The sequence below is a fragment of the Bubalus bubalis genome, chromosome 1 (assembly GCF_019923935.1).
Source record: "Bubalus bubalis isolate 160015118507 breed Murrah chromosome 1, NDDB_SH_1, whole genome shotgun sequence".
Taxonomy (NCBI): Eukaryota; Metazoa; Chordata; class Mammalia; order Artiodactyla; family Bovidae; genus Bubalus; species Bubalus bubalis.
Genome location: NC_059157.1, coordinates 8,398,844 through 8,409,847, shown reverse-complemented (window position 1 = coordinate 8,409,847; position 11,004 = coordinate 8,398,844). Strand labels below are relative to the sequence as shown.

Below are 11,004 nucleotides of genomic sequence, written 5' to 3'. Positions count from 1 at the left end.
TCATTACCTTTCCTCCTGTTTACTGATTATAAATTAGTTAAGGTGCACCCAGGGGCCAGCCTCTGGAAGAGGGTTCAGGCTTTTTTAGAGATTAGAGAAGTTCATAAATTTAACTTTTTTCTTTGCTTGACCCATATTTGATTTTGTTATAAATACTTATAAACTAAAGAACAGATGTGTGGTTTATCTCTTAAATGAAATCTGTAGCAATTGATTGTAATCCATCAGAAAGAACTTCCCTAATTAAGTTCAGTTCGGTCACTCAGTCATGTCCGACTTTTTGTGACCCCATGGACTGCAGCACACCAGGCTGCCCTGTCCTTCACTATTTCCCGGAGCTTGCGCAAACTCATGTCCATTGCATCGGTGATGCCATCCAACCATCTCGTCCTCTGTCATCCCCTTCAGCCTTCAACCTTTCCGTGCATCAGGGTCTTTTCCAACATTCACCCATTTGTATCAAATATGACCATTTAAACTTCTAATAGACAAAGATTTCACTTTTTTCCCCTTGTTTTCCTCCAGTGTAACTTTTGAGTACAGATGGTCAGGCAGTCCTCGAAAGCTCAAGCTTTGAAATACAGAAATTATATCAATACAAAAATATGAAAAGTTCTTAAATAGTAAGGCTATTGAAAACAAAATAATGGAAAAGTGCTTTGGAACTTGCAATGGGTTGTACCAACATAGGCTATTATCTTTTGAATCTTATGTCTTTATTAACCAAGTTTCTGTTTTTGTAGCGAGAGGGTATTTCCCTTCCAAGAAATGAAGGATTATAAACAGTAGGGGTTTTAAGGAAATTTTCCCTGGTAAGCTAATTTAACAACAGATAAACGGTCACTCCGCCTCCCAGCCCAATTCCCATCAGGTATCAGAACTTCACCAGAAAGTACTTAAAAGATTTATTTGAACTAACTGAATCACTAGATGAACCTAAATTTGTTCTAGAATCACGTCCACTTTTCTGCGGAAACAGACAAAAAGCCAAACTAGTTTCTATTCATCACAAGACAGCTTCTCCAGCTCAGTTTGTTTCACTGACTACAAGATTAGATTTTAAGATGTGTAGATGGGAAGATGGGAAGATGTGTGAGCGCATGCCTGAGACTTCTGCTGGGTTAGACCTGCAGCCGTTAGGCGTTCTGGCACACGTGCAACCGTGTGTGTAATGGATTTTGAGCCGCCTGACTCTGACACACTAGCCCGGGCGCACAGTTACAGCGCTGGAAGATATCCAGAACATGCGTGTTGTCGTTGTGACCCCTCCTGGAGCAGACGTGTCCCTCCAGGAGCACCGGTTTACAGATTTTGGTCCGATAATGATGAGCGCAGCAAAGTCCAGGCCCGCAGTTGAAATCTCTGAGACATCTTTCTCCCCTATGTCCTGTAACAAGATTGACACAGGCTTTCGTGATAAGTGGGTGGCTTGTGGGGGTGTGACTGGGGTGAGGCAAGGCAGGGAGGATAAGCTGGCAAACTAAGGCTGGAGCAGCATGCCCGGCTCCAAGGCTGAGCGCAGCAGTGAAACGGACAGCTCTCCCGAGCAGAAGATACTGCCTGAGAAGGCTGAGAGCAGGAGGAGAAGAGGGCAGCAGAAGATGAGATGGTTGGATAGCATCACTGATTCAATGGACGTGAACCTGGGCAAACTCCGGGAAATGGTGAGGGACAGGGAAGCCTGGCGTGCTGCAGTCCATGGGATTGCAAAGAGTCAGATGTGACTTGGTGACTGAACAACAACCAAGTTAAAACATCTGTCAGAGAAAGATGGGATTTCCTGTCTTGAGACAAAGTAAGTATCACCCATCAGTGTTTTATTAAAGGGATGTGTACTGACATGGTAAGAGACCACTGCTTACGAGGGGACCAGTTAACCTAAAGACACCACCAGGAGCAGCCTGTTCACCCTCAAACATTCCAGCTGCTTTCTGTCAAAGGTTGGATTTTAAGATTACAGTTGTTTAAAAAGCATCTTAGTGAAGTTTGTATTTTGTTTGAGAATGAAAAGTTACTTCATCTGTGTTCATCTCTTTTGTATTTTTTTTTTAAATAAGTTTATTGGCTTATATTTGTTGGATGTATTTTTTTTAACTGGGGTATGTGTGTGTTAGTTGTTCAGTCACGTCTGACTTCATGACCGCATGGACTGTACAGCCGGCCAGGCTCCTCTGTCCATGGGATTTTCCAGGCAAGGATACTAGAGTGGGTTGCCATCTCCTATTCCAAGGGATCTTCCTGACCCAGGGATCAAACCCACATCTCCTGCATTGGCAGGCACATTCTTTACCACTGAGCCACCCATATATATATGGGAGCCCATATATATATGTACACACACTCATATTTAGAATGCTGCTCTTACTCTTCCTGGGTTGTGGCTTTGTAGTATTTGACTTCCCCTGCATTGGGTGCTTGATTGTTTCTTCTATGTCTATGTCGTCTTCGTCGTCCGTCCCCTTCTCCGGCCCTTTGGCTGCCTCTTCCACTGGAGTACAGACATCTGAGAGACAAGTGGGCGGGGTTAGAGGCCGAGAACCACGGGCAGGCACATCCTCAGGCTGCCAGAGAGTTTGGCAGGGCCTCTGCCTTCAGTCTCTGTGTAACTGTCTAGGTTTCTGGGACACGTGTGCTAAATATTTATATCTCACATAAGGCAAAGAAAGGGGGTTAAATAACTGAATCAAAGTGGAAACAGTGATTCCAACTTGCACCGTTCCTTTAAAATCATCTCCACGTTGCTGGCAAGAGTTGTTGCCAGGAAAGGAACTATTTTGCTGCATCGAAAAGAGGCAGCTGGGGAGATTCGCTTCAAGAACGACTTCAGGGAGCCTTTAGAGAGTGCCTGTCGTGGGACATCGTCGTCCAAGAGACCCAGGTGCTGTCTCCGCCTTGGAGCACAGCGGTCCTGTCAAGCTCCAGGCCGACTCACTGTTCATGCAGAGCGTCCCCGGGCAGCACATAGTAGAAAGCTGGCACCGCCTCCGTGGTCCACGGCAGGTGGCACAGACCGGTTTCTCATCATAACGTCGGAGGCAGAATTTTCTAGCACTGCAGTCCTTGTCAGACACGCACTGTGAACCCTGTGAAGGGACATTTGTTCACAGGGCTAGAGAATCCAGTGAGATGTAAGCAGACTTTTTACTGCAGGCAGGAGGTGGAGGAAGCCGAATGCTGAGGCCCTTGAAACGTTGCTGCAAGCCTCTAGCAGCATCTTCATTTTTTTCCACTAGAGTTGGTTTTCTCCCACGAAGGGGAGAGCAAATCACCAACAAAGAGACCTATGTGCTGCAAAGGTTATTTGTGTTTGAAAAATTGTCCTACTTTTAAACCCAGAATTTAATTTTTATGTTCTTTGTGAAAATGGAAGAAAATGTTTTCCCGTGTGTCATAGAGATGGTTATGAGATTTTTTTTTAAAATATATTTATTTGTTTATTTGGCTGCACCAGGCCTTAGTTGTAGCTGTGGGATCTAGTTCCCTGATCAGGAATCGAACCCAGGCCCCCTGCCTTGAGAGTGCAGAGTCCCAGCCACTGGACCACCAGAGAAGTCTCTGTTTACAAGATTCATGCTCTGTGGCTAGAAGCCCTCGACACTGTGCTACAGTTTAATGAGATGGAAGGTTGGTGTTTGTGGCAGCTCTATCTGGCTGACCTTTTGACTCCCATCAGTCACTGTTGGCCAAGTAGCCCTCGGGGGACCTCACCCGAGTCACTTGATTCTTAGGGATGCCTCATTTGCAGAGCAACAGATTCCAAAGACCGGCTTTTCTCATCTACAACTGATGCTTTTTCAAACAGATATGAAAATTTCCTATAAAACAGTTCTGTGAAGTGAGACGGTGACAAGCCGGTGCTCCTTGCCATGTAGCACTGAACTAATAACTCCCATATTCCCTGACTGCGTGGCCTTAGTTAAATCCCTTAGCATCTCTGAGTTGCATTTTCATCATCCGTCGTTAGGAGGCGTGACAACTATCTGAAGCTGTAAGGAAGCAAGGTATTATGTATCAGAGGTCTGGCACGTGGCACAGCCTTCTCGGTGTTCACTTCCTCTCTGATTTATAGGTGAATTGAGAGCTCAGTGCCCTGAAAAGCCACTAGGCTTCTCGGGTGAGTTAATGCTAAGTTGACTGGATTCTCCCAGGAGGCCTTCAATCCAGCTCATAGCCTTTCCAGCTCCCAGGCTAGTTGAGATGAACCATTTCAGACCCTGACCTGAGTGATGCTTCATGCAAACCCAGCACCCAGCCCTCCTCCCTTGCAGGGCATTACCTTCTGGGCCCTTTGTGCACCAGCAGAGCTCTTGATGTAGTTGGAATCCAGAACCAGGGCTCCCAGGGGGGTGCACAGCCAGCCGAGCCCCAGCAGGACCACCACCACCATCCTCGACCCTCTCAGACCTCCCTGCGTCCTCCTTGAAGCTGGGCAGCTCTGCACCCGCAATGGAGCTTTGGCCGAGATGGAAACTCAGCAAGTTGCTGGGAACTGCTTTTTCTGAAAGAGAAGGGAGGAAGGTGTGTGAAATGCGATAAGCGAGGTCTGATCCGCAGGTTCCCTCTTGAACTATTTATAGACGCGTACTCTCCTTTCTCCCATCTCCCTCCTCCTTCATTTCCTTCCTTCTTGCCCCACACAGGCTAGAACAAGTCCCTGCAATCTGTTTGATCAATAGTTCAAAACAAGGACTCAATCGAGGTGGGAGCAAGAGACAGGACTGCAGCCGCTGCTCCTCCAGGGGTTGAATCCCTCTTAATTACGGCCCATCCAAGTCAGTTCAAAGGGCCAGCAGAGGAGCAGGATGTCTGTATCAAAGGCAAACTCTGATAATCACCTACATTTCCTACCTCCCATAATCCTGTGGGGGAGGAGGGAGTCCATTCTAACATCTGTTTTCACAGCTAATTGTGCTCCCAAGAAAGAATGGCTCCTATTAGCCAATGTGCTACGCGGGATGCCAAAAACTAATGAGTTACAAACGTACTGAGACATTTTAAACTATGCTCAGGTAGAAACGAGGGACGATGCCTCTGATTAGCTCTGGCATCCAGATGTAAAGAGCCCAACAGCTTAAGAGCTGTGAATGTAACAGCACCCATTCGGGCTAAATGTCAACTGGAAAATAATTCTCCTTAAGATGAAAATGGAACTGTTTGAAGTTAGGATTATTTAATTAGGAAAATAATGAAATTTACTAAAGTTGTCCTTTTAATGAGAACCCCAGAGAGCCCATTGTATGTATAGATTTATACAACTTACTAGGAAGTTTGGGTGCATTTTATTGAGCAGTGGATTTAACTTGTGTTGTATGATGGTAAATTGACTGAAGCAGAACAGTCTCCAATATAGCAGATTTCAGAGGGAATTTTATGCATTTTCAATTTTCCTAATTTAAATTTTTATAACTTCTGCTTCATCCCCTTTTGTCTGATTTTTTTTTTTCCAGTCAAACTGTTACCTAAGTCAAATAATTTAGATATGCACTTATCTTCCTGGTGGCTCAGACGGTAAAGAATCTGCCTGTAATGCAGGAGACCCGGGTTCAATCCCTGGGTCAGAAAGATCCCCTGGAGAAGGGAATGGCAACCCACTCCAGTATTCTTTCCTGGAGAATTTCATGGACTGAGTAGCCTGGCCGGCTATAGTCCATGGGGTCGCAAAGAGTTGGACATGACTGAGTGACCAACACTTTGTCACTGCCTAAGTACTTAAGGGTAGAACAGTCTGAATTTTGATCTAAAAATCCCTTTACTGTTGGCTTTGTTCTCAGGGTAAATTCATTCCAGTACCTGGGATGTAAGGTGCCCTTTAAAATCTAACGACGCATTTTCTCTATGCCGTCAATATCATTCTTAGTATCACTGGGTCTTCTTCCAGAACCAACTGACCTCAGTTGTCAAGATGAACCTGGACATTCTGTGCCAGGGGACCATTCTCAGCCTCAAAGGCTGCCCAGTGCCCCGGTGGCTGGGGCAGGCGACCTGAGGCTCTGTTACTTGGCTCTCTTCCTGGTGTTGGGATGTCTGCCTCCATTGTGTGGAGTGAGGAGCTATTTCTTCTGCAAGGACTACTTTTTTCACATAAACCAACATCAAACACCCTTTGATTGTAGGATATGCCTGGTGACTAGGTGTGTTACAGAATTTATTTTTAAGTTGGACAATTATGACCAAATATAAAAGAGAAAGCCCCAGGGTTTGTTTCTTGCTGGGTTTCTCTGCTTCCTGTTACCTAACTGAAGAGAGAATCTTAGGGCAGCAGAAGCCTCTGGCAAAACAGACAGACAAAAAGGACTGGCACAAATATTCACTGAGAACTTTGTATGCAGCAGAACCTATGATTAGGTGTTGGGAATAAAAGCTAAAAATGCTCCTTGCCCGTGAGGAGTTAATGTCCAGAAGACATATATGTAGGGAGAATTTCTATATATTATGACAAACACTAACAAAAAGGCAGAAGTGTGGGGCTGGAGGATCACAGACGAGGTCGTGATTAGCCCTCTGGAGGAGGGATTATTTGAGCTGGGTTTTGTGGGTTGAGTAGGAGTTCTCTAGGTTAAGAAGCAGGAGATGATCTCGCCTCAGGCTCAGACAGTGAAGTGTGTACAGGGGCAGGAAGGCACATATCAGTTCTTGAGAGTCTGTGTGACTGGGGCAGATGGTGGAGAGGCCAGAGAAGGCTAGATTGTGAAGAACTGATAACAGGCAAAGGGAACCAGAAGACGTTATTTCATAAGCAGGAGAAAGTCACTGGGGATATTTGAACTTTAAAATGACAGGATCTAATTTAAAATCCTTTTTAGGAGCGCAGTGCTGGCAGCGGTGTGGAGCCAGGGTTACAGTGGGTGAAAGTGAATGCGGGGCCAATGAAGAGGAGGTGGAGGAGGCGAAGAGGAAGGCCAGTGTGCTGGGGCCACGCGCTGACAGTGAGGACCACCGAGGATGGGATTCTGCGCGTGGATCTCCATCGCCTGATGTGAGTGAAACGGAGGAGTTCACGTCACCCTGACATTTCTAATTCTGTGCGCAGGTGGATGGTTATGGCTTCCCAGGTGGCGCTAGGGGTAAAGAAGCCACCTGCCAAAGCAGGAAACCTAAGAGAAGTGGGTTCCATCCCTGGGTTGGGAAGCTCCCCTGGAGAAGGGCATGGCAACGCACTCCAGTAATCTTGCCTGGACAATCTCACGGTCAGAGGAGCCTGGGGGGCTACAGTCCATGGGGTCGCAAAGAGTCAGACACTGAAGCAACTAAGCCCACACACCGATGGTCATGCACTGTAGATGGAATTCGGGTTGGAAAGTGGGTTGGGGGCGGTGGGACAGAGGCCAGGAGCACTGTGATCCAAGTCATCAAGGCTTTGCTGGGTATCCAGCGTGGAGACAGAAGATTAGCCCTTGTGTCCTCCAGGAGTGCCGCTCCCACAGACGAGAGGACGTGAGGATTCAGACATACCAGACGCAGGAGGCTGCAAACCGGGAACAAGACTGAAAAGCAGGCTTCTCCTCTCTGTCTCTGTCTGACTTTCTCTCAGCCTTGCAAGACTGAGAGCTTCAGAGTCAGGTGGACATGATGGGAGCACCACACGGGCCTTCCCTGGAGCCCCTGACTCCTGGAAGCGTCCATCTGCCCACCGTAGTGTTTATAAAACTCTATTGTGATTGGACACTGGTTTGTCTCTACAACGAGGGACGAAGGTATCATCTTTGTATCCTCATGCTTTGAAGGCCTGGCACATAATAGAAGCTCCATACATTGTTTTATGTGACGGAAGACTGCATAAATAAATGCATTTACTGTGACTCTGAACAAGACACTCCACCTTTCTGGGCTGCATCTCCACAACTGTAAAGTGGCATGACTCCCCGGAAGTCCTACTTCGGAGGGTTCAGGGCATTACTATCTGTAGCGGGCCTGGTGCAGTAACTGGCACTCAGATGCTCTATCCCAGGCCATCCTCACGTAAACCTCAGGACCCAGCACACCACACGTCCCTTCCTTGGTGGCACTCAGCAGAAGTTTGTGTAATACAGTGGTGGTTGTTGTTATTCAGTAGTTCGGTCGTGTCCTACTCTTCGCAACCCCACGGACTGTAGCACGCCAGGCTTCCCCATCCCTCACCATCTCCCGGAGCTTGCCCAAGTTCATGTCCATTGAATCGGTGATGCCATCCCACCATCTCATCTTCTGTCGCCCTCTTCTCCTTCTGCCTTCAGTGTAATCCTAGGCACCAAAGAAAAATTCACTGCCCCACCAATTGTTATTTCTAGGTCTCCCAAAGGCCAGAGCGACTTTGAGGACATAAATACTAGAGTCTCCCTGGAAGATGACCTGGGGTATTTCCAGATCTGCAGAGGCTGCTTGCAGATAGCAGTCAGGGTTCCTCAGCCAGGATGCCCAGTGGCTGTGCTCACCACCCTCAGGCTGATCTCAGATTATCTTAGAGATTATGGAGCAGTCGGAAGTGGATGCCAGGGAGGAGCAGAGGGGAGAGGAAGGTTTCAGAAGTGTTTCTGCTGAAAAGGAATTGATGCTTTTGAACTGTGGTGTTGGAGAAGACTCGTGAGAGTCCCTTGGATTGCAAGGAGATCCAACCAGTCCATCCTAAAGGAGATCAGTCCTGAATGTTCAATGGAAGGACTGATGCTGAAGCTGAAGCTCCATTACTTTGGCCACCTGATGGCAAGAGCGAACTCATTGGAAAAGACCCTGATTCTGGGAAAGATTGAAGACAGGAGGAGAAGGGGACGACAGAGGATGAGATGGTTGGATGGCATCACTGACTCGATGGACGTGAGTTTGGGTAAACTCAAATGGTGAAGGACAGGGAGGCCTGGTGTGCTGCGGTCCATGGGGCCGCAAAGAGTCGGACACGACTGAGCGACTGAACAGCAACAGTAGGTCAGGGCCCCTGAGTTCCCAGATGCAGATGGCAGAGCACTGCAGAGCCCACTCCCCATGCTGGGAGCCTGGCCCCTCACGTGAGGACGCCCTCACGTGCTCTCCTGTCCCTGCCAAGGACTGTGGGCCAACAGACAACCCGAGCTGGTCCTCCTCATGCCTCAGGGAGCTCCTGACCCAAAGGAAGGGCGGGATCAGGGAGTATCGACTGAGCTCAGAGGAAATTAAAATTCTAGAAAAGAAATTCCACCCCCCGCCACCCCGGTGCAACACGGAGGGAGATGCCACCCCCATGGGTGATGCCAAGGCCGGGCAGTGGGGTGCGGGCTGGTGTGTAGGAGCTGACACCTGTGCCCTCCAGCGACAGCTGCTGTAGTTCACGTCAAAGACAGCACTGCGGTTCATATTCACTCCGGAAAGCGAAGCTTTGTTATGGCTGCCGTGTCAAAGCCAGTTTGATTTCCATACATTCTGCTTCTCTTAAAAGAAAATCAAAGGAACTGAAACGAGCAGGTCTTTGGCAGCATCTCACAGGAAATGTTCAATAAGTCAAAGATGAGAGGAGCAGGTTGATGAGGGGAGACAAAGATTGCAGGATCCATGTAATCACTGCAGCCGTGTAAACACTGAGGTCAGGAGGGGACCGCCGAGGAACTGGGTCTACCAGATGTCTTGCCCCTTTGGGTGGTTCCACTTCTGGAAATGGCCTGGATGCAGTCAGGTAGACGGAGTCTGGCCTGTCACCAATCTTGTGGCCTTGGCTGGGCCTCTCAGCCTCAGCTCCTTGTGGCCTGGAGGTCTCCTCCAGACCAGGTTTTGGGGAATTTGCAGGTAGATGATGGGGGAGGTGACTGTGATGTCACACACCCTGGGGGCACCACTTGGACCCGACAGGTGTCTATGTGAGTGGCCCCCCTTCGAAGTTGTGCAGTCAGACGGTGTTAGGACCTCCCTTTCCTGCAGCAACAGCCTCAGCCCTCCTGACCCCACAGCAGACATGTAGCTGAGAACGACACCTGGGGCCCCTAGCTTGCTTAATTAAGGTTGTGCTCTGCCTTCTTTGGGCAAAAAACAATTTGATGATGCTGAGTGTGATGCATGGATCCTAACATACTTAACACACCATACTTCTGTGTAATGAAAATCCCATGGACCAGGTGCTTGCATTCAAGCTGAGGTCTGAGGTCAGAGTCCCTATGTGCTCAGGTTCTGTGTCACCTTCTCCACACAAGTGAAGGAGGGGCCAAGGAGCTCTGCAGGGGGCTCTTTCACGAGGGTGCTGATCCCATTCACGGGGGCCCCACCTCCAGACCAAGCGCCTCGGGAGGTTCCCACGTCCAACACCATCACACTGGGAGTTAAGATAGCAACACGTGAATCTGGGCACACGAGCATTCAGACCACAGCATTGCTCTTCCTCCTCTGCATCCTGACACACGTGTAACACAAGACACGGACATGGGGGTAGTGACAGCAGATGCTGCTGTGAAAAGGCAAGGAAAGATGTTTAAAAAGCTGCCCGGGTCTCAATACACGTTAGCTGGAAACAGCATCGCTTGTCTTCGGTCATGGCAAGAGTCAGGCGCTGGGATGAGGCCTTGGCACTAAGTTGACTCAGGGAACTGATGGCCTTTTGCTGATGCCACTGAGGGTCCCGGCAGCCTGAACTCATCAGTGCAGGAGACTTGGGTGGTTTCCTTTTCAACTGAAATACACTTATGTTCTAGAGTGGATCACAAGGCCCTTTCGGCCTCTTTGTTCTGGCAAGGCCTTTTTGCACAGTCCACTTTGCTTTATTCTTATTGTTCGCTAAGTAGTTGTCAACTCTTTGCAACCCCGTGGACTGTAGCCTACTGGGCTCCTCTGTCCATGGGATTCTCCAGGCAAGAATAATGGAGTGGGTTGCCATTGCCTTCTCCAGGGCATCTTCTCAACCCAGGGATCAAACTGAAGTGTTCTGCTACGCAGACAGATTGTTTACTACTGAACCAGCTGGGAAGTCCTTTATTCACTGTACTGACTGTAATTTAATAGTAAATACACTGCAGGGAGCAGGACAGAAACCTAAAGAACTGAGTGGAGACCAACTTCCATTCTTCTTTTCAG

The 11,004-nt window shown here is 48.3% G+C and overlaps 1 protein-coding gene across 1 annotated transcript; it reads right to left on the bottom strand.

Moving 5' to 3' along the window:
• Window positions 1-1,078: 1,078 nt before the first annotated feature.
• Window positions 1,079-4,402, bottom strand: DKK4 (dickkopf WNT signaling pathway inhibitor 4). The gene is made up of 4 exons (XM_006075711.4): window positions 4,277-4,402; window positions 2,933-3,083; window positions 2,366-2,503; window positions 1,079-1,387 (listed from the first exon to the last, which is right to left on the bottom strand). The coding sequence occupies exons 1-4, from the start codon at window positions 4,385-4,387 to the stop codon at window positions 1,137-1,139; spliced, it is 651 nt and encodes a 216-aa protein (XP_006075773.1). The 5' UTR covers window positions 4,388-4,402; the 3' UTR covers window positions 1,079-1,136.
• Between the last annotated feature and the right edge of the window lie 6,602 nt (window positions 4,403-11,004).

Coding starts and splice junctions, on each gene's coding strand:
- DKK4 (XM_006075711.4), bottom strand. CDS start 4,387: ATGGTGGTGGTGGTCCTGCTGGGGCTCGGCTGGCTGTGCACCCCCCTG. Junction 3,084..4,276: donor GTGCACAAAGGGCCCAGAAG/GTAATGCCCTGC, acceptor GTCCCTTCACAG/GGTTCACAGTGCGTGTCTGA. Junction 2,504..2,932: donor GGGGACGCTCTGCATGAACA/GTGAGTCGGCCT, acceptor CTTGTCTCTCAG/ATGTCTGTACTCCAGTGGAA.